This window comes from Podarcis tiliguerta, assembly GCF_965153285.1.
Source record: "Podarcis tiliguerta genome assembly, chromosome: 4".
NCBI classification, from domain to species: Eukaryota; Metazoa; Chordata; class Lepidosauria; order Squamata; family Lacertidae; genus Podarcis; species Podarcis tiliguerta.
The window spans coordinates 47,216,455-47,244,307 of record NC_139537.1 but is presented as its reverse complement, the minus strand read 5'-3'; the positions used below and the strand labels follow the sequence as shown (position 1 = coordinate 47,244,307).

Below are 27,853 nucleotides of genomic sequence, written 5' to 3'. Positions count from 1 at the left end.
TTCCCCCTAGCTGCTTTCATGTGTACAGCCAAGCTTGAACTGATGCATATATGTCACACTCCCACAATACTATTGGTATATCTACTAGGGCTGTACCCCAGATTTGACCAAATCTCAAGCCAAGTCAACCTGATTCAGGTGGGTCTCAGCTTTGGTTGATTTGAAGTTGAGGCTTAAGGATAACTGATAGATTGTTTTTATTGTTAATAGGAGCTGGCAATTTTACTTGGTTTTTTAAATGTTATACTCAGACACACACATACACATACATGCACACACACAATCTGAACACTATTATGGTTTACTGAAAGATCTTCATGATAAGCTAGGTTCTATGTCCACTGTAAAGAAGCAGTATGCCTCTGAATAGCAGTTTCTGGGCATTACAAATAGATTAAGGTCATGCTTGTGGGTTTCTCATAGGCATCTGGCTAGTCACTGTGAGAACTAGATGCTGAACTAGACTGTTCTTATAGCTGCATTACATTTGGTAGTGTTCAGAATAAGAAGCAATAACCACAATGCGATGATTGTGTTTTCGTCAATATTTTACTGATAAGACAATACTGTCCTTTGACTTTAAAAGGGGGGGGGGGATCCTGAGAAGAATGTTATACAATTAACTGTGATGTGGAAACGTGTGAATTAGAACAACAGTACCTTTATATATAATTAAAGAAACTACTGCTAAATGAATGTTACATCACTTTTCTTTATTACAAAAATGGCGTAAAGATTACATAAAACAAAATGGACATTAAACAAGTAATGAAAGACGTGCATAAGGTTACAAATGTTTTTGACATTACACTTGGAAAGATTTTGTGGGACATTACACTTACAATGCACACACTTGTTTTAAGGAAAAGATATGATGCATGACAGTAACCATCAGTGTGTACTAAAAGCCATTGAGACAGAATGTCAATGAGACATGAATAAATGAATAAAGAGTTACACAGTGCTTCATAAACTACTTTAAAACTATATATTTCTACATTTGGAAAGAGTTTTGTTTTTAAATAGCATTCCAGAGAAGATATTTAGTATGGACAGTTTCTCTCTCACACACACATCCCTACACCCCACACCCACACCTAAAATCATGGCTTATTGGGAATGAGAAGCAGTGACCCATGAACTTTAAAACCACAGTTCCCCATTACATCTGACCTTGGGGAACTGTGGTTTGCTCTAACCAAAGCTAGTTAAAGCAAACTAGGATCAAACTCTGGTTTGAACCAGCCTAGACTAGCTTAAGCCAGCTGTTGGGAACCTTTGGTGCTCCAACATTGCTGAAATACAACTCCCATCATCCATTACTACTGACCATACTTGCTGGTGCTGTTGGGAGTTGTAGTACAGAAATATCTTGAAAGCCAGAGGTTCCTCACATCTGCTTTAAGTGAACCAGACATATGCTGGATATGCTTGATTTATTTTTCATGTGTTACAATTCAAATATGATTAGTAACCAAAAGAAAATAACAAAATAATGTTAAGACCAACTTTATATCAAATAAAAACAATTATTTTACAACCTGCAAATATACATTCCTGTAATTTGATTACTGAAATAAAGACTTTACATTAATGGACAGCAACATGTTTTTGTATCCAGAGCTTTAATGCTAAGTACGGTAGATGTCTTTTAAAGATTATGAAATACAAGAACATATAAAATGCTAACTGATTCTAAGATCAATACACAATGCTCAATTTATTTCAATGTGTCTACTCTGGGCATAGCTGAAGCTGGATATCACACACAGTTTTGAACTTTGTGAATTAGTGGGTGCTTTAGTGAGGGTAGCTGTATTGCTGCCTAGAGATTTAGCTTTAGATGATGCCCTGCTTGTCACACCTTTAAATTCTTAGAGAATTGGTGTGGCCCTCTAATAAAAAAACCCATAAAAATATGTTGCAATAATTAGAGAAATATGTTATTACTCACTCACATAGTACTTACTATTTAGTTAAATGCCTGTAAAAGGATCAGATTGGGGTAATAGTCTCTGGACTCACACCATCTCTTTCCCCTTTCCCCAACCTATTTCTGCTTCCTTTGCTTCAGCACCTCCCCTTCACAACTCAGACTCTGTTTCATGGCTCTCCCTCCCTCATTCAGCACCCCTGTGCTGAAGTTTCTGCCCTTCATCTGAGCACTCAGATGTTTAACTTCCCATTCCACAGTCACAGCATCCCATCACCTTCTCACTCCTCACCAATATTTTTCAGTGTTGAGATAGGTCAGAGCTGGATCAGGAGCTGTGAATATGATCCTGCCCCTTGTTTTGTCCACAGGGAAAGCCTCACTGAAAGAAGACAAGAGAAGGTGTAGGGACTCTTCATCCCAGGGGTGCCAACTTGGGCTCCAGGCAATGGGTGCCCAATGGCACCTGCGACATAACATGACATTGTGGTGTCATGATGTCATGTTAATCAGTGTGCTGCAGCAGAGCTTCTGAGGCCTGGCAGGGCCTCGGACGCCTCAGAGATCATGCCCAAGGCCTCCCAAACCTCCAGTGAGACTTCTGGTTTGTACTGGAAGTGCTGTCGGAAGGCCTGGTTGGGCCTCCAGCGCGACTTTGGTTAGAAACCAGAGGTCACATCGGAGCCTGCAGTGTGGGTACCAAGCACCCAGAAAAAAATTGTGGATGCCCGGGCATCTAGGTCACCCAATGCTTGGCACCTACGCTTCACTTACATTCAGTCTGAATGCCTGAAAGTCATGAATGCCTTTGCCATGGTCAATGTAAAGGGCAGTACAGCTGATTCTACCCCAAACCCACCCACTGAAGTGTTCCTTTCCAAATAAGATAGCTCACGTGTTTCCAGTGCTGTCTCTTTGGTAAGAAAGAGGTAGTCTGCTGCTGCCTTGCTTTCAGATATTTTTTGAGAGTTCACTTCCCTGATGTAACTGAGAAGCCATTTCATAGTAGCAAGACAGTAGGGAGAAATATTGACCTAAACCATCTAGAACAACCAATTGTTGCTACTCATTAGTGCCCATATAGACGAATCACTGTAATAAGGGGGGCGGGCAATGCAGATGACACACATTTGGTAGCAATCCCCTCTGTTTCTCTATATACCCTATAGTATGCTTCCTATATGTTCCATTTATATATGGTACTTCACTACTTCAGTGGGCATGGCTCTTTATTGCTTGTATGGAGACATGCAATTTCAAGCTGTTATTAGAATCAACAATGCTATAGGCAGCCTCCTTGCTGGCTGATTGGAGAAATTATAAGGGAAAATTTATTTATTCATTTATTAAAATATTTCTAGAGCATTATTCATACACAGCAGTAAGGCAGTATACAAAAAAGCAGAATTACAATAAAATTACAATAAAAAACAAATTGGCATTAGAAGCCAGCAGAACCCTCAAAAAAATAATGCATTTTCAGCTAGTGCCAACATTGCATTAATATATATGCTTCCTGCAACTCACAGGGAAGGTGGTTTCACAGGGAGGGTGACACTTGAACAGACCCTCTCTCTGTGAGTTTTGGAACAACCTAATATGTTTCTGAACATCTGTATAAGATATAGCCCAAGTAGTTCCTTCCAGATGTGACCATTGGCCACATGCTGGCTGGGGCTGATGAAAGTTGCAGGCAACATCTGGAAGGCACTACATTGGCCACCCCACCTTAAAAATTCCCAGTCCTATTTTAAGTCCTATTGTTGTTATATTTCTATAGGATCCATAGTAGGTTTACATTAACAAGACATGCAGATCGTAGAAGGAAAGGATGCTAACTAACAGCAACATCTAATATCTAAATTATTATTTACTTATTAATTTTGACAGGCCAGTCAAACTGACAGGCTTCAATTCATCAAGATGTTTAGGCTTATGCATATTTAAAGCATATACACTAGCAGAGAGGATATGGACATGGTTAAGTATTTTTAGGACATCTGCCTAATGCAGATTCCCAACATATTACTAAAGGTTTTAGGAGTGAAGAAAGTGTATATAAAATAACATATCAAGTGTAGCTCATTAAGGTTTTGAAGTTGCAAAACAGTTGCTAGGTATTATTTGCTAAATTATAAATTGGCTAGTGAAGTTCCCAATATGAATGATATGTTGAATGATACCCATAAAAATAATGTGAAATAGAACATTTACTTTCCTAAATACAATACATAAGTGGATATCACTGACCATTGACAAGTTTCAATCTTATGTTCTGTATTTGAAACACAGATTGAATGATAAACTTATTACTATCCTACAATTTTCATGTAATCTATTTTTGCCTTTAGAAAAAAATGTATTCCCTGGTATATTAAAAACATAACAAAATTATTAGACCTACCTACCTGTATAATAGTTGCTTAATCATGAGACCTATTAGATGCCCAAAGGTAAGTAGTATACATTGTCTGACTATATAAAATGTCTGACTATTTAATATGTAAAAATGATTAATTTGAAGAAATAACTAATTTTCTTTATAGAAAGTTATGGTTGATGCAAGAAAAACTGAGTAACTGAGCTAACATCTCAGTGGGCAAAATTAAAATTTTATATAGGAAAACCAGACAGAGGTGTCCTTTTTCCCTGTTCTGGAATACCAACATGCTACGTTAAGTAAAAAATACAAATGAAATAAAAGCAAATAATCAGACTAGCAAGATATCATTATTGTCATAGGATATCATGTATCTCTTATAATATTATGTTTTTCAGAACTGAAAACATCACCCCAGTAGCTCTTTGGGGAACCTTTGGACCTGCAGATGTTGCTAAACAGCAGATCCCATCAGCCCTAGCAAACATGGGCAATGGTCAGGGATTATGAGAGCTGTAGTTGTAGAATCTAGAGAGCCAAAGATTTCCCACACCTGCATTAGAGAAGTATTTTGATTTGCTATTAACCATGATAACTCAGAAAAGTATATTCATTTAACAACTAAGGGCAAGGGGGGAGTAAATCAAAGTTCCCATTTGTGTGGACTAAAAAATATCGGAGACACTTGGAGCTAATCCTACATCTGATCACTTGCTCATGTTCAGAGAGGAAAGAGCTATTGATGGCTACTAGACATGATGGCTATGTTCTGCCTCCATAGTTGGAGGCAACATTGCTTCAGGGTACCAGTTGCTCGAATCCACTGGAGGGGAAAGTGCTCTTGTTCTCAAACCCTGCTTGCTGGTTTCCCAGAGGCAAATGGTTTGCCACTGTGAGACAGGATGCTGGACTTGATGGACCAATTGGCCTGATCCAGCAGGCTCTTCTTATGTTATATTTATGTGTAATAAACTACTTTGTGTGGTGTGTGTGTGTGTGTGTGTGTGTTTATATGTGTGAAGAAGTTATAATTGTGGATATAATGGAGAATACTCTATTCCAAAAGTTTGTAACATGGGGGCATTCCTAACATGAATAAATGAACCAAGATTTCCACCTCCAATGTTCTGGAGAGGTTGCATTAACTATGAATGTTGAATGTGTAAGTTTATGTCTAGAGTCAATGGATAGAACAAACACCATTAGATGTACAACTGGATAAGTGTTTCATGTTTCATGTATTTGTTTAAAAAACCAATAAAAATTGGGGGGGGGGGTTTATAAATATGGATGGGATGTGGTTTATCTTGGGCAGTACTTCCAAAAATTATAAATTTCAAGCAATGTCAATTATTTAATTATCATAATACATTAATGAAATGGCAAACTAAAATAAATACTTTAATGAGGCGAAACAAGAGATACATCCTACATTGTTGCCTTAAGGGGGATAGACGGGCATTACTGCATATTGCTGATTATTTTTATGCTTGTCAGTTGAAGGATTTATCAGGAAACATCATGGCAAGAAATGGAACAATTTGAGTCCTTAATGTATTAGACGTTTGGAAATAATAACTGATATACAGTAAGGGTAAAATGGAAGGGGAGAATCATATCCTCAGAACAGTCCACTAGCTGCTTCCAGATGTAATCCAAATTTCATAAAGTAACATTTCAGAGGTGGAAAGCTTTAAGCAAGCATGAATTTACTGATACCTTTAAGAAGTGAAGATATGAAAGCTGACTAATGCAATTCTGTTCCCTGTTGATTTCCATATTTGAGAAATATTACACAGAGTCTGAAAATGTGTTTTTCACACTGTTTTAGAGAAAGAAGTTCCTTTGGTGGAGAGGAGGTGCAAATCTTGCTTTATACCTTTTTTAGGTAAATGAGAGCATAGCATAGTATACCATAATTACCACATAATAAAATGGGAAGTAATTTCCAGAGTGCTGAATCCACATGGGAAAAGTGCTGCTTTTCCAAGGGTAATAGAAATTTTCCTCCAGCAATAGGAACAGATGTGACACAGGTGAAATGAGGCATATTGATATCTCAGTTCTGATGCTGCCGAGTGACATAACTACAGAAACTATACAATAAGACCTGTGGCCTTTGGGTTATTATTTAAAGTTAGATTTTAAATTTCACATAGAGATACTGAATAGTATGAAACAGAATCCAATGATGAATCAGAGTTTTATTAGAGGATTGTTATATGGTAGTTTAAAATCATCAGGTATTATAATTATTTATCTGTGATCTTTACTTCAATATGTATTTCTAGATATACGTTTTAGTGTGTTATTCCTTTATATTAGCTGAACATTTATATGTATTTATATGAAAGAATGTGTTTTACCCTTAATACAAAAAAAGAAAGGCCTTTCCGTATAAATTAATCCCTGTCATTCCAATAATTTACATACTAATAAGGCCAGTGATATAAAATATTGCCTATTACTGTGTTAATAGAATTATCACCAATATCTAATCTGGTGGATGTATTGAAAAGTAACAACATTTGGTGTAAAATTATTAACTGTCTCATATGGAATGATTATTATTTTTTTGTAAAGTAGTATTAGTTAAGGCAGGAATGGCTGCATTTTACCTACAATAAATAGTATATTTTACTCTCTGTCTTGGGACGGTATTCTGAGAGAGGTTTTAGTTGTCTGAAGAATTGTGATAGGAAGGAAAAATAGAAAAGGACTGCCTGGGGAACTTACAAAGCCTATAGAGGTACGAAATGGCTGCTTGTTTGTTTTTGAATATACATATACATATAAATCTAAACTATGTTAAAATATATATTAGGCAAAAACGCTCTGGCCTGAAGTTCTGCATGCATTCCAATATGCTTCTGCAGGTTTCCCCATTGACTTTAATGTCAGAAATAACATTGTACAGGGATGAATAAACAGGCTCTCCCTGACAGCACAGTGAATGGAAAAACACAGGTAGGGACAGTAAAACTCTTTATGGGTATTTAAGAGGTCCCAACTATATTTAATAGTCCTTTAGAAAGGGCTGAACTTCAACACTTTGCTTTAAAAACAAAAACAAACAATGTCATAAGAAATAACAAAGAGCATATAAATACATCTTAATAAAGGCACAGCAATATGCATAGTGGCATATATGAAACCAAAGTATTCTAATAGACTATTCAAGCCATGTGATAAAATTGAACTACAGGTCAACCATGGGCCAATGAATAACTATGCTTGTGACTGTTGCTGTTGTTGTTTTGCAAAGAAACATAATTGAGACAGAATGGCAACATTTTACTCCAAACGATGCTACAAGTAGCTAATCATGTTGTGTGTTTGCCATAAGATTGAAACTGTTTCCACAAGTGATGCTGAGAATCTATCATTTTGAACTGAATCTACTTCTATACCATGAAGATTCTACATTCAAATTGCATATGCATGAAATACAAAAGATGATTTAAGCATCACTTCTGAAAACATTCTTAGGGTTTCCCCAATGAAAAAAAGCCACTCGTAAGGAACATTCATTCATGCATAGTTTCTTCAGTTGCTTTCATGTTGATGTAATATAACAAATGTTTTAAAGGAGCTCCAGAAAGTCCAATAGTATCCAGGTCTGTTATTTCCCCTTAAATAGGAAGTTCACAGAAAGAAAGAAAAACCTCGTACAATGTTCTGCATGGTTCACCACCAATATGAAAACGTGCACAATAGACTTATGACTATAAGGAAAACAAAGCCAGCAGCATTCAGCTGCCGTGACTGGCATCCATTTCCACCTTTACGGGCTTCGCAGCAGGTATCTGCTTTGATGAAGATTGATATAAAAATCAGAAGTGTAAGAAAAAAATTGACAAAAATGAAAAAAAATATTATAAAATGTGAAAAAAGAAAATTAAAAGGAAACAGTGATAGTGAGAAAGAAAAAAGAGAAAAAATAATTAATGCAATATTTATACAATGTCAAAGACATTTACTTAAACCAATTACTTTAAAATGTTGAAAATGTAGGTAAATGAAGGGCCCTTTTTAAAAAACGTGAAACAAATATCATCTGAAGTAGGAGGAATTACCAGGTTAAGATACTGAATATACTTTCAGTAAAAGTGCACCATAACAGCCCTAGGACAACAATATGAATTTTAGGTGGAACCACACCACTGCTAATCCCATTTTAGTTCTTCTACTGATATTATTAGACAAGCCAAGATGCCATGTTACCACAATATTGCTGATCAGTGTACTACTCAGATGCATCAGAACCCAGTCAAAATCTGATTTTGCAAGATTGCAATGGAACAAAATGGCCTCCCATTCACCAACATTTAATACCTTGCCAAGCTGCAGGCAATAAATTATGAGTCATTATGTTGCCTTCAGCCCTTCAGCTAATCTGCAGTACATACTAGTTAGATACAGCTCTTTCTGTTCCGTTACTTTGGAAGTACTGAGAGGCTATGCAATTTTCATCTTTTAAAGTGTTGGTAGAAATCTTGTTGAAGTGGCTGAGCTATAAATCAATTTGGCATATCTTGCTGCACTGTGCAGGTTCCGCATGCAATGCATATGGATGGTGGTGGCATGTATGAAGCCCAAAGCTCTATCACATGAATGGTCATGTGATTGTGACTTATCTGATTGGTAATAGCAAAATACCATTCATCCATTCATGCTTTGTAAGAAATAAGTTGCACTGGGAAATAAAAAAATGTTATTCAGGTTCAGCGCAGGACCACAGAAATCTATGGGCATATGTAACTCAAGTCCATTAATTCCAGTGGGTCTATCCTGATTATGAATTAGATGAATGTAATCCATCTTCCTCCCAATAAAGTACCTCAGTTCTGGCCATGTCTACTCAGAAATAACTCTTATTGAATCAAATGAAGCTTATTCCCAAGTATGTAGGGTGATGATTGCAGCCTAAGTGTCTTTGACACCTCCAGTCTTTGATCAAAGAGCAGAATTGGGGAAGAACAAATGGAGGGTGAATCTTTCTCTTCCTGTGCCCTACAAATCACCAGCAGAGCAGAAATGGTGGGTGAGTGGGAGTATATATTAGTTCTGGATATTTTTTTTTAAAAAACAGTTTCACAATGAGAGAGAAATAATTACATCAGATCCAGGACTGGGTTTGCCCCAGTTCTGGGAGTATGGTGGGGACAGTTTCATGCTCAAACATAAATATTCCCATCACTATTTTTGACATTAGTGCTCCAGTGTTGGAGAGAAACTGGCTGTGAACTTTTCCACAACAACATACAGTAGAGGAAGCCTCTGATTTCATACCTCCTTCTCCAAGGGAGATCAATAGATCCAACACTCCTATCATTATAAGCATATATAGCAAATGTAACTAATAGAATTTTCTACGCCTCTGTCCTGCAGGACTTTAAATGTAAGATTTCTAAGTAATTCATGTTGGGTTTCTGACTTTCTGCTGCTCTTTCTGTCCAATAGCCTTGACTCACCTTAGCCTTCTCACATTCCATTGGAAAATTACTCCAGATGCCTCTCAATCAGCACATAAGCTTCTGAGGCATCAGCCTATTTTTATGCTGGGGAGGGTGACATGCTGCTCAGAAGAGGTATGCAATTCCCAGCAGGCATGCTCCACTTAGCCTGACCTATACTACTTTCCCCAACTAGTTTTTTTCCCCCTTAGAAAGAAATATTGGAAGCTGTTGTGATACAGACAGGACATCTCTCCAAAAAGGGCTTGGAGATAATGGCCTGCTAGGTAAAGGTAAAGGGACTCCTGATCGTTAGCTCCAGTCATGGCCGAATCTGGAGTTTCGGCGCTCATCTCGCTTTATTGGCTGAGGGAGCTGGCGTACAGCTTCCAGGTCATGTGGCCAGCATGACTAAGCCACTTCTGGCGAACCAGAGTAGCGCACAGAAACGCCGTTTACCTTCCCGCCGGAGTGGTACCTATTTATCTACTTGCACTTTGACGTGCTTTCGAACTGCTAGGTTGGCAGGAGCAGGGACCGAGCAACGGGAGCTCACCCCATTGTGGGGATTCGAACCGCTGACCTTCTGATTGGCAAGTCCTAGGCTCTGTGATTTAACCCACAGCGCCACCTGTGTCCCAATAGCCTGCTAGATCAGGCCAATTGCCCATCTAGTCTAGCATCCTGTTATCACAGTGCCAACCAGATGCCTGTGGCAACCAGTGAGCAGAACATGAGCACAAGAACACTCTCTTGTGGTTTCCAGCAACTGGGATTTGGAAGCATTGCTGTCCCCAACTGTGGAGGCAGAGCATAGCCATTATAGCTGGAAGCCATGAATAGCCTTCTCCTCCATGAATTTACCTAATCATCTTTTAAAGACATCCAAGTTGCTCGCCATCACTGCCTCCTGGGGGAAAGAGTTCCATAGCTTGACTAGCTAGCTACTATGATTCCCAGATTTCACTCCTGCTCTGTCACTTCTAGTTCAGACCCCTTAAATTAAGATTTTTTGGGGGGTCCAACATGCACCACTTTATACTTGTTCATATTGCATAGCATTTGCAATTTTACTGCTCATTCACTCCCTTTGGAGAGGTCCTTTATTCAAATTCTCTTTTTTGTTTTTGACAACCCTGAACAATTTAGTGTCAGCAGCAAACTTAGCCGCCTCACTGCTTACTCCTAACTCGAGATCTCTAGGATCTCTCAGCTGGTCGAGCAAAGGCACTTTCTAGACATCTCTCAGACGACAGCAGCTAGGAGCAGCATTGCACAACCCAACAACATTGATCAGGTCTCTGTTTCTGAGACAGTAGATGCCACATCTGATAAATGGGAAGAAATGGCTACTACACAGTTCTCTTGCTTTGAAGTGTCCTCTACTTTTGAACCGAGGCAGTGCTTTCCAAATTATTTAAGAATGTAGGCAGCTTAATATGGAGGGTTTGAAATAAAGGAGCACAAAAAGGAAAGACAGCGGTGTTGGTCCATAAGAAAAATTATACACTCCACAGTAGGGCAATAATTTTATTAGGTCAAGAAAAATATCACAAAATAGTGTCAAATTTAATAATTGTGTGATTTTCTCCTGATAAACACATTTTTCTATGCAGTACATGTTTTTGCAGTGAATTTATCCTAATATAATCCATTTTGTATGTAATCCTCACCAATATATTCATTTTTAAGCACAACTGTTCCTAACAAATTCATTTTTAATTAGCTGGAGAACTGAGTTGAAAAAGTCAGATAAGGGCGAATTTCAAAGAATAGTTGTGTCTCCATTCCCATAGTATTTCAGAAACTGGGAGTTTGATAAATTCACCTTTAAATGTGAACTGAATTCTCCAAACCCATTCCTAGAAAGAACCATATAATTTACCCACTTATAGTTCTTACAGAGCATACTGGTGTGGCTGTAGATCCTGTAACATGTTGAGCGGTAATAGGACAGAGAGGAAGAAGCAGAGCTGATTGTCAAGATTTCTTTCCCATAGAACCCTACAGGGTGGACTCAGAGACCCACAATGGTTTCTTACTCCAGGTTCTGCTTGGCAGGTTCTAATCACAGTATCCCTTTTTAGATAAACAACCCTTACAGTATAACCTGTTTTCTTTGGCTCACCACTGAAGTTTACACTCAGACTTTCTCCCTTGGGTATCTTTCTTTCACAGCTCTTCATCTCACAATTATCTCAATGTGCCTGTGCTGGCAAAAGATGTCTAGTGTTTATCATTCATCTGTACTGGATCATGGAAGCCTCAATTGTTTCTACAATTCAGCTGTGCTGTGCAAAGAACAGCAACATGACTGAAGCTGTGTACATGTTACCATTGGCGTTTGAAGATGAGTACTACATGATGTTAGCCACAATTGATATGTAATTTGTATTTTCTTGAAAAATACTCTTTTAAAAAAAATAAAACTATTAAAGCTTTTTCATAATGCAACAAAATAAAAGAAACTAATCTAAATAAAAACAAAAACAGAGAAAGAGAAATAGAAAACACCAAATGAAAACAAAAAAAGAATGGAAGAAAATGAAAAAAGAAGAAAAATATAAAAGAATTTTGATTTTCTGTTTGTCAGTTACATAAAATAAATAATTCAAAATCGACATTCTAGAATGACATCCAACTGATCTACTTCCTGTTAGGCACCCCCCCAATCTTCTGACCCAAATGTCTCAATTTAATTCATTTTCCTTTTCACACAAAAAGTTTAACAATGGTTCTCTAATTCTTGATATTAATAAAAGTCTGAAATGGTTCTTATCCAATCAAATGTATCAACTTCTTCTCCAATAACTTCAACTACCATTCCTCCACATTAAACAATAATAACTCTTTCCATATTTGTCCACATAAGACTCTTTCTGCTGTGATCATATATTAAAATAATATTCCATAGTTCTTTACTTATGATGTATTCATCAATTCACACCCAGTTCAGTTTCTTCCATTTCCTGTTGAATTTGCCATGGTTCTGCATCTTGATTTTTCAAAAATTATCCTTCTGTTTACACTTCATTCTACTCCATCAGGACTCCAGCATTTGGCTGTTTCATTTCTCTAAACTCCTGTGTAAAGGGTTTCTTCTATTTCACCAACCACTGCCTCCAACTCTACAATTTCACCCTCCTTTTCTGGCAATCTTTTATCCAGATTGTTCTCTGAAGTCTCTGTGACATATTAAATTCTGCTTTCCATTTCATCCTTCTCTGGTCTGCTTTCATTCACCATTTGATCAATCTTAGCTCTAATCATTTTTATTTGCTCATCAAACATTTCCTGAAGGATGCCAACAGTCAATGGAATATCCAACAATGTATTTGCAAAACTGAATGTTCTTGATCTTATTAACAACTCAGTCTCATTACATCTGCCATCTTCACCTTAAGTTCTTAACGGCACTATCTCTTATCAAAACACATTCCTTTCCCATGGCGGAGGTATGAAGTGGCAAAATTACTATCAATTTCAAGGCAACACTTTCATCAATAAAACAGAGAATTAAAAATAATAAAATAAGAATTATCAGCACTCAGAGCTCCCTTGACCTTTTAAAATTTTATTGATTCAAACAATTAGAGCATGTGTTTTTTTGCCCCTGCCTTCAGTGAACAACTCTTCTTAAGGCCAGAAAGTAGATCACACGCCAGATTAAATTTCCACTGGCAAACAGAAATCTTTCTCAGTCATAAAATATGACTGCCTCAGAGATTGTTAGAAAAATGGATGTTTTTCAGGCTCATACCCATCAGGGCTCTTACATGGCTTTTGGGCAAAATGTTGATTCCTCTACTCATAAGTTGCCCATCCTTGTTCAGGTTCCCAGGAGCTGACAGCTTCTCAGTCGCCCAGTGTAGAAAATGGCCTTTTCAGAGTATCAGACGTTAATCCCCTGTTCACTCTTATCTCTAGGTTACTTCTGGATCCACAGCTGTCTCTTGAAGCTCAGGTGGCCTTGCTAGCATGGTTTAGCTTCTGTTAGGTTTAGCCAGTAACCCAGCTGCACCCTTACGTGGACAAGGATAGCCTAGCTTCTGTTGGCCAAAAAACAAAACGAAACCTCAAAAAAGCTCAAAAACGTTTCTGTTTTTGAAACATGGCAACCCTGGGATGGGACTTTTCTGTGGTAGCTCCCCATTTGTAGAATGTTCTCCCAGGGAGGCTTGACTGGCGCCTTCATAATATATCCTTTGGTGCCAGGCAAAAACTTTTCTCTTCAAACAGGCTTTTGGCTGATTAATACTCTACGACCTTTTAAATGTGTTTGTGCGAGAGGCATTATTGGTTTGTTTTTATTGCCAGTTTTGTTTTATTATGTATTCGTCTGTTCTCATTTCATATGTTTGTGTTGTGGACCACCTTGTAATCTTCAGGTGAAGGGCAGTATACAAATTTAATTATTATTAATAATATTTTTATTGATTCTATATTGAATCCTCATTGTATCACAAACATTCTGGCCCATGATGTAGAGAACATATCTGTGTCCTTGGGTACACTCTTTGGATCTTAGACTATGTACTTAAAACTAGGGGAATATCAATCTTAGAAATTTCTACATGATCAATGCTGAATTCCAGCCAAAACAGTCTATCCTGATATGATATGACAGCCAACTTCAAATATCTAAAGGGCAATCACATCAATGACGGAGGAAGCTTATTTCTGTTTCTCCAGAGGTAGGATCTGGACACATAGATTCAAATTACAGTGGTACCTTGGGTTAACTACTTAATTCATTCTGGAGGTCCATTCTTAACCTGAAACTGTTCTTATCCTGAAGACCACTTTAGCTAATGAGGCCTCTTGCTGCCGCCACGCCGCCGGAGCATGATTTCTGTTCTTATCCTGAAGCAAAGTTCTTAACCTGAAGCACTATTTATGGGTTAACGGAGTCTGTAACCTGAAGTGTATGTAACCCAAGGTACCACTGTATATGAGATGAGTTTCTGCCTGAACATTAGGAAGAACTTTCTGGTAGTAAAAGCTGTTCAACAGTGCAATGGATTCTATTGGGAAGTTGTGTACTCTCCTTAACTGGAGGTTTTTTACATAAAGGTTAGATGACCAGCTGTCAGGGATTTTTAAATCTATGATTCCTGTATTGCAGGGGATTGGAATAGATGACTCTGTGTCACTACCAACTATAATTCTTTGATTCTATGCCAGGCAGAGCTGCCAAGAGGTAGATACAGAAGGTACTAATTTACAAGACCTGCAGTCAGCAGGGGTCCTGGACTCTGAGATTTAAAAAAGAGGTGCTAGACCTCCCAGAAGGAAAGATATGAAGCAAACATGGAGGCAAATCTCTAAGTTATTTCTGTGAGGTGACATGTCAGTCTGGCTGCTCACATCTTTCAGTGATTACAGTCAACGAGTGAAGTCAGAGCTGTGACTGATTAGTAAGTTGTTTGGACACCAAGCAAAAGGAACACCTGTGTTGCTAAAGAACTGTTGCTTTCATTCCCTGCCTCCTTCTGTCTAATTTTATAGTCCCTGAAGACTCACTCCACAGTTCTAAAGACCTCAGTTCCCCATGTGTTCTGGCATCCTTCCTTTCTTCTTAAGCAACTTTTCTGTGGTTATTCATCTGAAAATAGGCACTGCCTTGAAGTTATTTTCTGCAAGTTATTTAAATAATTTTTCTTTTTTAAAAAATGAAAGACATTAGAAGGGAAAGCAAAACAGGAGAGGATAAATCACAGTATAGGGGAAAGTTACTGTGTAAGCACACTAGAAATATATAGATATATAGGGTTTAATGCAAAATACAGAAGAACAGTCTTATCATAATTTTACCATAACTTACGATAAATGGAATAGAACCAAGTATATAATATATGCATCATTTGTTTACAAACTAAAATTACACAAAATATTTGGGAAGATCATATTTACAAGCATTTTATGTTGGTTCTAGATTGCAGAAAAGAAGTGCATAAAATGCAGGTCCACTTGTTGTTGGGCAAATTCATTCTTCAGTCTTATAGCTACTTCAGCCCACATTTGAGAACAATGCCATAATAGCTTTAATTATGTAAAGGTAAATTACTTAGGGCAGTAATACAAAGTGATGTGTTCTCTTACTTTTTTTTTTCCTGAAGAGCTAATTAATGTTCAAAAAGTGCTGAAGTTGAAAAGTATCAGAATTTAATTGCAATTTGGGTAACGCAGCTGACATTGATGTTGATGATGGTGGTGATGGTGACGAAACAGATTTACATTTTGCTTGGTGCAGAAAACTATCTGCCCCTGGGTATAACATTCCCAGCAGCTATATTTTACAAGTGCAGGAAATGCAAAAAAAAAAAATTAAAAAAAATGGTTGCACTTACCCCAAATTGTTGTTCATTAATCAGGTCCTCTATGCAGTCACACACATAGAACCACACATATACAAGTCACAGATTCTAGAGCTCTAAGCAGGCCCAAAGGTGCTTGGGTCCCTTTTTGACTGATGGGTTTTGACCTACTGGACATGTGCTGACAGGCAGGCTGAGCACCTCTGTCCTCACTACTCAGTTCCTTCCTGACAACCAAGACCCTTTACAAGGACAAAGGCAGAAATCACGTGTTCCATTTGATATTACCACCCCCCAAAAATAAAAGTTAAAGATAATGTGCATTCTTCTTTTCTACTTTTTATCCATGTTCATTCCCACATAGTGACAACTGATGACCTAGGCAAGGTCGTAAGTGTTTTCAGGAGTAAAAAGCCTGAAAGGCTGCTTTTCACAAAACTGCAGTCAGTCTTTGCTCAAACATCCTGGGAATAATGTTTGAGATATAGTTCATACAGTAGCTTTGCACAGATCTGGAATATGGTCCACTGGAATGTGCCAATATGAGTAGAATCCCATATCTTGATGAAAATAATAATAATAAAATTGAGATGTAGAGGATCATATCATCATGCTTCATTACACTTTAGAATTATGACTGTTATATTTATTGGAATTTCTCTTCATGAAAGTATCCACTTTAAATCGCCCTTCGGTTTAGTTGTACGTCAGCTGTTCCACTAAAACATGGCAGATAGCATACAAAGGACTAACATAATTTGGTCCAGAATCTCCAGAATGGGCTCAATCTTTGATATCTTGTGCTCTGCTAGGGCAAGGAGAAACACTTCCTTATCTTGCCACGATAAATCTAAAACAGAAAGGAGCATAGAACCCATTGTCATTTGTTCTAAAAGTTTAGAGCTAAAATGCCCAGCAGAGTTCGATTCCCCCTTTATTCCATCATAATCTGGCTTTCTTTCCTTTGGACATGAATCTGCTGGGCAATTAACTGTTTTGTTCTGGAAGACAGTCAACTGAGTCATTTTGAGAGCATCGCTAAATCCTGAAGTCATTTCTGGGGTGATCACACAAGACGTTGTGTGATTTTAACTGCCTCAGCTACTTTCAGTTTCCAATGAAGATTCATTTTGTAATTCCTGTTTACCTGGCACAAGGCTGTGTAGACTTGAGAAATAATATAACTCTTTTAAGAAAGAATTCCTGTAACTACAGAGGACATGTCAGTAGTACATCGCTATAGAGGAGTCTTTACTACTCACTTCCCTAATTCCCATTTACTCTTGATGGCCTATAAGCGTTTTATCCGTGAGTCATCAGGGTGTCAGTCCCTTCATGGAATGTGTGCAGCTCACTGCATTGCTAGTGGGGCTATTCTTTGTAATATGGAAAGACCAGCTGGCTCAGGAAATTCCAAATCAGCATCATCTGTTCAGCCATAAAAATGTTCTAGCAAATAACTGGAGATCTTGTTGATCCAGTCTGCAGATGCACCAAATGCTAGAGTGTTCATCTTTGGCCCTATTTACTTTGAAGTTTTATCTCTGAAGCAGACAGTATCACTTGATTTCAGCAAAAGACACTCCTGGGTCAATGTCAAATGAGCATTTTTGCTTCTCTTTCTTTCACGTTCTTTAAGGCGACATTGCCATGAGTTTTCAGCAGGGCGTCATTAATTGTATGGCACCATCCTTCATCCCATTTGCTACTGCACTGAGAATGTTAACTACAACACCGCCATCACTGAGGAGATGCTTGTGGCATGTAGTGAATAGATATATTGGGGTACAGTAAATGTAATTATTAAGTGCATCTTGGAATTTCAAGTCAAGTCATCCCTTCCTTTGTGGCATTGGGTGAGAATTTAGTGCCTGCTCTTGCAATCAAGCACCTTCCAAAATTATCCCACCTGCAATTCCTGTAGTCTCTCACCCAGAGATCACAGCTACATTGTTTTGTATGCTAGAGGGAGTGATTTGACAAGTAATCCTGCATGGGCCTGCAGCTCAGGTTCAGAGATCTTACCAGCTTTCAATATAGAGTTTAAATTTCCAGAAATAACATCTAAAATATGCATTTACCTGTCATGCAGGTGCAACATTCAACTCTACTTTTGCATTTTTATCATTTGTTGAATCCTAAAATGTGGTATAAGGAGTTTGTGATCTGCTTAATTCTGGGCAGTTTGCCCAGATATAGTAATAAAATCAGATTCCCAGCAACTATTTGTTGATTTCTGTGTATCTTGTTTGTGCTGCAATCAGATTTATTTAGAAGATTTGCACACCATCTCTTAATCAGGTTCCAAAAAGTGGCTTATATCAGGCTACATAAATTAAAACAAAAACCCAGGAACCCTTGTTCCTTAGGCTAACGCAGAGGCCAGCACTCTTCTGATAGCTAGACACAAGATGATCTTTCACTTCCTGTGATGTTCTTCCTAGGAGAGTGAAGGAGCAGCATCTCATTGGTCTTTGTTTCTTTGGTTGATGAGAGGACATAATGGTATTCCCTTTGCTTCTGCATTCCCAGTTTCATATTCGTATGTCAGCCATTGTCCAAATAGATTTATATATCTGCAGACTGTGCTCCTTGCTCCGGTGATAATACATCCAACTGATATTTTGACACACATCCCGGAATCATAGTGCCGCTTTTGTGGTAAATTATATGTGTATTTCACCCAATAATTTAACTTTCCCAGAAAATGCTGTACTCCTTTGTTTGACTAAAGCAATGGCATCAGTTCAGGACCCGGAACTTTCCTCTTGTTCATTTCAATCCCTTTGGTGGAGAGGAAATCTTCTACAAAAGTCAACTCAGTAATGGCAAGCACACTTTTTATCAATTCAGTTATATATTTTCAGTTCAGGTAATTAGTAATTGAATTAATAGGGGGTCTCATTGGCTCTTTCATCCTGAATAGTGAATTAATTACACTTTCAGGTGAATTTCGCATTTTGGCGTGTCCTTTTACTGCTTTTTGTTATCCTGCAGATCTTGAGAGTCTTTTACAGAATCAAGACTTGCTCATGAGAAAGCTTCTCTTCTTACACATTGGCTGCATTTACACATTAATGTTAAACAGTGGTTTAGTATTATGAGGATGAGCTACAGTAAGCAATGAACTCATGTACACACAGGTCCAACAGTACATCCCCAGGAAATTGTTTGTTAGGTGAATGTTTGCATAACAAGCTGATGATTTCCATTATTTCTTATGGGAAGATTAATAAATCATGACTTGTCCGATCTCCCTCGTACCCTCCCTCCTTCCCTTCCTCCCTCCCTCCCTGGCAAAAGACAAAAAAGTAAGGAAGTGGGCAAACTTCGACTGTTCAGATATCTGAATCAGCTGCTGGTGTAATGAGGTTTGGGTATCATTCTTTGTGTTCGGATAACTGAGATTTCAGTTAATGAGCATTCTGATTTACTCCCTTCCCCTGGTGGGGTCTTGAGGAGTTTGGAAGCTTTTGCTTCTGTTTTACATTATCTTAGTGTTGCATCCCAAACCGAAAATGTGGTAAACTATATATGGTTTATTGAAACAAGCCTGCTCCATTACAAATAATTTGAAGTTGGTTTGTTTCTATGATAATTTGTTTTTTTTAAAAAGGTGCATTTATTTATTTATTAAATTTGTACACTGCCTTTCATCCTTAGATCTCAGGGTGGTTCACAGCATAAAAATACAAGATAAAAACACAAAATACATAATAAAAACAAGAACGAAACAATAACCCCACTCTCCCCAACCCCTCCCACAAACACATTTAAAAAGATATAGGGTGGTTGAAGAGAAATGTTTTTGCCTGGCTCCTAAAGTTCTCTCTCTCTCTCTCTCTCTCTCTCTCTCTCTCTGTGATGTTTTATTAAAGGTTTCTTGGTTTACAAAAGTATGTGCAATGTCTCTTTTTTCAACTTACATTTTCTACATATCAGTTTCATTTGTTGAGACATTAGTGTTACATTTAAAGGTGTATAATTAAGGAGCCCGATTATAGAGAACAGAGTCAAAAATTAAGCCAGCTCTTAATACAGTTGTCATGTATTGGATTATAATAAATAATTGATATTTAAATGGGTCTTTTCTTCAGCTTAAATTCTTCAAATGACTGTAAGCATTGAATGTTGATATCATTCATGGAATCAAGTACCGTGCGGGAATTTGAACTTTTCCTCCACCAGTTACTATTGTAAAAAGTTTGTTCCAGCCTTAATTATATCCTTAATAAGGCACTATGTAGATGTGTGGCCTTAGGACAATCACCCTCTCATTCTAATCTATCTCAAAGGTGTGTTTTGAGGATAAAATGTGGAGGGCATCATAGGAGCCAACTCCTAGGGGCTGAGATCCCTTCAGCCCCCCCCTAAAGTATTTGAGGGGGCCATCCCCCTCCCCCAAGCGGATGGGTACTACCATTCAAATGGTGTTTGTGTGCTGTGTATTTTGATCAATTATGTGGCTTACCTGCCACCCCCCCATCTTTTATTCACGTTGGCCCCCTTGCAGGGCATGTACACGACCCTGCACTTGTTGGGTGAAAGGTGGGGTGGACATGTAATAATTAACAAGTACTATACATATTATCTGTTTCCAACAAACAAATATAGATTTTATTCATCTTATTTCCTACACAGTTTTCACTGATGTTATAGAGATTTCTATACAGCAATTTCTCCCCTACCCATACCCGCAGTGTTGCAAAACACTTCAGGCCTTAAATTCTGCTAGGGGCCACCAGAGTGATATTTCAAACCGGTTTTTACTTTCATATTTTAGCCTTGGGAGAAGTGCATAATAGTTGAGTGTCCTTCTTAGCATATGCCAAGTGAATTTCCTGGGAGAATAATCAGACTATGCACATCAAGTCTCAGGGTGCACTTTTGGGAGTACCTCAGATCTAAAATGTTTCTTTCTATTTTAAATTTAATTTTATTCTGTAAGTAAATCTATATGAGTGAACTGAAAGCTCTTTTCCATAGTGATGAAATTTGGAAGCAGGTAGCAGTATTGGAACAGGCTTGTACCCTAGAATATCTTGAAATTAGGTACTGAATCCACCTTACCATTACAGAAAACTATGAAGCAAGAAAGAAACTCTAGTTGCAAAAGTAAACAGAAGTGTTTCGCACATTTCCTATGGGGGTTTGCAGAAAAGAATATATCAGTGTTGTGTTTATTCAAGCTTCAAAATATAAACATATTGTTATACGTAAAATAAAAGTAAATGTTTTTAACCTCCAGGTGAACCTTTAAAGTTCATAAGGCTGCCGCTGCGAGTAATTAATGAAAATATAAAGGAATGGTTTAACTTGATGAACACTGACATTTTTTGCAAGTATATAGCACAACACGATCACATTAAATAGATTATCCATCATCTCTGCCTATGACAAAATGGGTTTGGTCAGGAAGAGTGAAGATGCTTTAGCACACATGATGGCACTTTGTTTGAAAGGGTATGCAAGACATTCCAGTCAGGGACATAAAAGGTCATAATATTTGTGGAATCTGAAAACAGTCCTAAATGCAATGACTGATGGGTGCGCTTCCATGAAATAATTGGCTTAAGTCCATAGTCAAGAAAATATTGCTATGTAAGCTGAAGGGTTGTGACTGGAAACAGCAGCTATTCATCCCAAACATCAACAAATAAATTCTGCCTCGCTGATAAACACAGTCTTAATATGCTGAGAATTATTGTACATAAGTTAAACTCTAGGGAGAACTGAGATATGTCTAGAAGCTTTCAATTTTATCTAAAAATAATCAATGTGGATTCCTAAGATAGCAATTGTCTTGATGATGGTTGAATCAAGTAATCAACTTCTACCTTCAAATTACCCTATAATGTTAGTTTTAGTTTTCTACCAATTTGCTCTGGATACCAAACTGATATTGATATAATTGTGAGACCTAGAAAGTAATTGAGGATGGCAGAAATCCTTCTCAATGGAGTTATATTTGATACCAAATGTGTCATAATGGCCACGTTTGGATGCTTGATCAAGGCTTTATAAGCAATAATGATACCCAGCCTTATTTTCCTGGTTTGTTAGCTCAGGCATAGTTCCGTAGTTCAGGTGTAAAATGGAATGCTGGATTAACGCAAGCCAAAAAGTTCACACTGCTGGATAATGGGAACAGTGTAGGGATGAGAGTGTAGCCAGATCATTCATGCATGGCATTATTAAAACATTGTTTACAAAGTCCTGGATGATTATCCAAACATGGCAAATGTCCATCTTCCCACCCATTGTCTTGCCCTTTCCCTTTCAACTTTTATTTTAATGAATTTTTTTAAAAAATGATTCTGTAGAAATAATCCATTAATCACAGAGACCTATCTCATTTAGGCTTGTAATTTATTTTCTGCAAGGTTTCAGATCTTGCACAATTTCTTTTGTGATTCTGAATAAAATTTATCTGCTTTTTATTATGCTCTAGGCACAAGGGAGCAGGTGCACATGAAGAAATAACCAGACTGAAACCATGTATGGGGTAAACAAATCCACAACAAGGCTACAGGAACATTGGGGTTTGGCAAGGCATGATCAGTGGTGGGAGACAACAGAGGTCACCACCACCCTTTTAAGGTTCAAATGCAGATCAGGAAAGATACACTCTTCCATCAGGTCTGTTTCCAGGCCTTACCCAGCAAGATTTTGAAATCTGATTTTCACATCATTACTAGAATTCAATTTTTATAATTCCTTCCAAGTCTGAAAATTCATTTGAATAGTTCATGAAAATGTGATTGCATTCTAACTAATAGCCACACAGGAATTACCTAGTGGCCTATAGCTAAAAGAAACTTTTGACAAAATTTCACAGGGAACCGAACACTCAAGTCAAAAGTCAGGCAAACAAGGCACCATTAATATTCTTCAGATTTCTAATTAAAGTACCTATTGGTAACTTTTGGACAACCTGATCCCAAACAGTCATGGAAAAGAACAGGGATAGGGAAGCTGTGGCTTCTTGGATTTTGTCAGACACCAAACTCTCATCAGCCCTGTGTTTAGACATGAAGTCCAACAACATCTGGATGGCCACAAGTCCACCTCTTCTGGTATGGAAACTTGTGCCATGGCAGCTGCAGAATGACCAGTATCATATGCTATACAAGTGGGGCAGATGTCACCTGACTAACGTGCTTTCAAAAATGCCTAGCATGCTCTTTTCTACACTATGATCCCAGGGCGGCATTGCCACTCCACCAGACTTTAATATTCCAGGCAACAATCTGCTAGCAACTGCACCATCATCTCCTTTAATGTCACCCTCTAGGAGCCTGTTGTTTGATGCATGCAGTACCATGCAGAGACTTCTTCTAAGTGCTACTGCAACAAAACCAATTACTGCTAGGTGGATGTAACTACCAAACTGTAGACCGTAAAATTGCAGAGATATGGTAAGTGGTTTCTTTTGAAATAGCGACCTGTTCGCATATGTCAGTGCATAAAATCAACAGAATATTGTAAACCTTGTAGCTGGTGATTTTGCTAGTAATAAGGAAATAGTCATACCAGTAATAAGCAACTGTGTGCCATTTGAGATATACCATTTGTAGTGCTATAACTGTTCTTTGTTCTGATGATTTTGGCAGCAAAATTGTAGCGGACCGCCCACACTAGCTGTCACATGTTGCTGCTTTTTGGGAGGCTGATTGCTTCTTTCCCCACTGCCCATACCAATGGTGGGATGGGTTCAGACTGAGAAAAAATCTGTGCCTGTAATCAGACCCCTTCCTTTACTTTGTGCCTGAAACCAGTGTAAGAGTTATGAGACAGGGTACTGACAGACCTCTTGCATCCACACCTGATGTTCTGGAATTCTGTTTGTGAGGGAGATTAGGCAGTAGGAACTCTCTGAGTTTTTGGTCTTGGCTATGGACAACCCCCTTCTGAAAAGATTGCAGAAGAATTCCAGATCTTCCACAAATGTCAGAAATTTTGCTGCAGAAGAAAAAGTGGTTTGATGACTGCAGTGCTTTGGAATAGTGATGAAATAACGCTGCCATGTGGAAGCATGTAGAAAAAGAAAGATAAAAGCCCCACCAGTTATAACGCTACAAACGGTATATCTGGCAGGGCCAGAAATGTTGAAGATGTTTAGAAAATATAGAAAACCAATTCTCCACTAATGTTAAAATAAGAGCAGAAATAACTGTTAGTAGTACAGTATGTTAGAATTAACTTACCTGTAATTATATTGGGCTTTGGTGGCATGATGAATTCATACACAGCTGGTTCTGAATATCCCAGTCTGTTGGTGGCAGTAATTTGCACTTCATAGACCATTGTCCACTGCAACGGTTCTAGAATAATTTGGTCTTTATTACCTTGAAACTTTTTCACTTCCCATTGGTCTTCCTTATCTTTCTGTAAAAATGCAAAGAACAGTCTAAATTGTGATGAATTTAGTCCTTAAACTGAGTACAGTTGAAAGCAAGTCCCAAACTACAACATCAGTCATCTAATATATGACTGTACTTTCCTATTAAGCATATAAAAAGCAACTGACCAGGAGCTGCTGATATGGAGAAGTGGTGTTGTGCTGTCCCCTTTCAGACACTAGAGTTACTGCTACCTGCTGAGACAGTGTAGGAGTTACATAGGGTTTGGCTAGGCTCTGTGGATGTACTTGTAGGAGTTTTGGATTGGCTGAACTGATGCACCCACACAGCCCGGACCTCAGTGCTACCCTGCACCTTCTATAAGTGGTAGCAACTCTGCAATGACTTTGCTGTTGGGAGGGCTCAGCACTGCCCCTCCATACTGCATGTTCCTGGTATAGCCCTGGAAAGCCTCCTTTTCTGGAAGCTACCTTACTTGGAATTGAGGGTGGGAGGGAGAAGCAGCAGTCCTAGCTGGAGAAGAGATGGGGGGAGGATTTCACGCTATATTGGGCAACCTTTTGTTCTGCCTCTCCAAGCCTTTCAACCCATGTGCAGAGGTTCATCTTTCTCCTTGTTCAAAACCAGTTCTCCTTCCCATTTTTAGGCTGTGGGTGGGTGGCTTTTGAGGTTGCCTAGAAAAGAGGAACCCTTTCTCATATCTGTCTGAAATTTGGCAAGTCTAATTTCTTGTTTCATTCCAAATAGATGGAAAAAGCAGAAGATACAGATAGTATAATAGCAGCTGGTCTTCCAATGAAAACAGTTGGAAACAAATGAAATAATAATGAGAAGAACTAATGAATAACAAAACATATGAGGTTTTAGTAACAAAAATGAATGTAATAATTAAACAAACAAATTCTTGCCCATCGCTATAATCTAGAGTTCACTGGTACAGCACTCTGAGGAAATATAAAGTACAGAAAGGCTTGGGGAAAGTAGTAACAGTTATTTCCTCTGTAGTAAACCACCACTATGGCATAGCATTACTCTCAACAAAACATTTAAAGCAATAGCTTCTTTCTGAAGTAGCGTTATATTGGATGAAAGAATATTATTTGCTACTTCTGTTATATAGCTGTTAGATCTTTAGGAGCATAAAGCAAAACAATTCTGCACTCCATTCATTTAAACAGCTATACTGGGTGGGTGGGTGAGAGAGAGAGAGAGAGAGAGAGAGAGAGAGAAACCTGGGAAACAGTTATAACTGTCAGAAAAGTCAGAAAACAGAAGCAGACTGGAGCTCCTCAGGGCCTCTGCTTCATAAAAGGCAGTTAAGCCTTTTCTTGATCTAGTTGCAGGGAGAAGAAAAGTCTTATACTTCCCCCACTTACTTATATCTATTAGGGATGGGAAAGAAATTTGATTTTGCACCCGTATTAATGAGAAATTACCTTAATCACACTTCACAAACAAGTATGTGAACTGAAACACAGCTATCCGTCAAAACCAGACTTCCCTAAATTTTGTGGTGTTCTCCAGCCAAATAAGTAAAGGTAAAGGACCCCTGCACAGTTAAGTACAGTCAAAACTATGGGGTGAAGTGCTCATCTCGCTTCAGGCCAAGGGAGCCTGCATTTGTCCTAGGACAGGCATGGCCAAACCTGGCCCTCCAGCTGTTTGGGACTACAACTCCCATCATCCCTAGCCAACAAGACCACTGGTCAGGGATGAAGGGAACTGTAGTCCCAAAACAGTTGGAGGGCCAAGTTTGGCCATGCCTGTCTTAGGAAGTGGGTGGCACTGTGGTCTAAACCACTGAGCCTCTTGGGCTTGCTGATTGGAAGGTCGGCAGTTTGAATCCGTGCAATGGGGTGAGCTCCTGTTGCTCTGTCCCAGCTTCTGCCAACCTAGCAGTTTTAAAGCAAATCAATGCAAGTAGATAAGTAGGTACTGCTGTGGCAGAAAGATGAATGGTGTTTCTGTGTGCTCTGGCTTCCATCACGGTGTTCCATTGCACCAGAAGCGGTTTAGTCATGCTAGGCACATGACCTGGAAAGCTAAATGTGGACCAACGCTGGCACTCTTGGCCTGAGATAAGTGCTGAACCCCACAGTCACCTTTGAGTGGGGTCCTTTATCTTTACCTCCAACCAAATAATGTATACAAAGCACATGTATTTGATAAAGTGTGCATGAAGTGCAAATATTAGAAAATGTAAGATACAAAAATGCATCATAATAGGGAAAGCTGCACAAAAGTGTGCATATCCATTGAAACTGCATACAAAAATGTGTATATTAAGAGAAATTCACAACTTTTCCTGAAGGTTTTTAAATACATGAATAAATCACAACTTCCTGCAGAAATGTGGAACACTGAATTTAAGATTGGAAACTGAGATAAACTGAAAATTACAGATTAATCCACCCTTATATAACATATGTATCTGTACGAAATAAATTCAAATGAAATTATTAAAACGGAAAGAATGTTAATCAAGGTCAACCACAATTAAAACATACTTTTCACTGCAAAAAAGCCCATTTTTAATGAGAAACTAGCGTCACAATTTTATTCCAAGAGCAATTAATGTAAGCTGGAAAATACATTATCAAATAAAATCATTTGAATACCACAGGAAAACACCATCAAGCAAGGGTTGGACTACATAGCCTACAAGATATCCTCCATCTCAGTTCATTTATTCATGTTTTATGGAAATGCTCCCATGTTTAAAACTTTTGGAATTGAGCATTTTCCATTATAGCTGCAATTACAAGCCAACCCATTTCTCCAAGTCCTGCTTTAACTTTATTATCTTTGGACATAGAGTTAGACTCCACCCTGCACCATAGAGAACTAGTAGGCTTCTTACTGCCTGCAGCACACTTACTGATAGCTCAACAATGGAAGAACCAGAAATACCCCTGAACATATGGGGAAATAATGTATTGCATATAGCAATGTGGGAGTGTCTCACTAGACCAGGCATAGGCAAACTTGGCCCTCCAGATGTTTTGGGACTACAACTCCCATCATCCCTGACCACTGATCCTGTTAGCTAGGGATGATGAGAGTTGTAGTCCCAAAACAACTGGAGTGCCGAGTTTGCCTATGCCTGCACTAGACACAGGACAGCAATTAAAGGCATCAAGAAAAGAGACACCTTCCAAGAAACGTGGACCCATTACTTTAAGTATTTTAATCACCAAAATCAAGACCTTGCTAGACCAACAACTCAATATTCTCAGTGGAGAGAGTATGCTAAGTGATATGTTTAAATGTTGAATGTGTAAGTTTATGTCTAGAGTCAATGGATAAAACAAACACCATTAGATGTACTGCTGGATAAATGTTTAATGGTTGTTGTATTTGTATTTGTTTAACAACCAATAAAAAATGTGTGTGTGTTTTAAAGT

The 27,853-nt window shown here is 38.3% G+C and overlaps 1 protein-coding gene across 3 annotated transcripts in view; it reads right to left on the bottom strand.

The window, feature by feature from the left end:
- Positions 1–27,853, bottom strand: part of NCAM2 (neural cell adhesion molecule 2) — a 193,650-nt gene that overhangs the window by 16,260 nt on the left and 149,537 nt on the right. Inside the window, exons 15-16 of one of the 3 annotated variants that reach the window (XM_083439234.1) lie at positions 24,294–24,474; positions 693–8,122 (exon numbers count right to left, since the gene is read on the bottom strand). In XM_083439234.1, coding sequence (XP_083295360.1) covers positions 8,001–8,122; positions 24,294–24,474 — 303 coding nt within the window. In that variant the 3' untranslated portion in view covers positions 693–8,000. Of the gene's footprint in view, positions 1–692; positions 8,123–24,293; positions 24,475–27,853 lie in introns of those variants that run through there. The other 2 variants (XM_083439235.1, XM_083439233.1) reach the window with 2 other exon arrangements.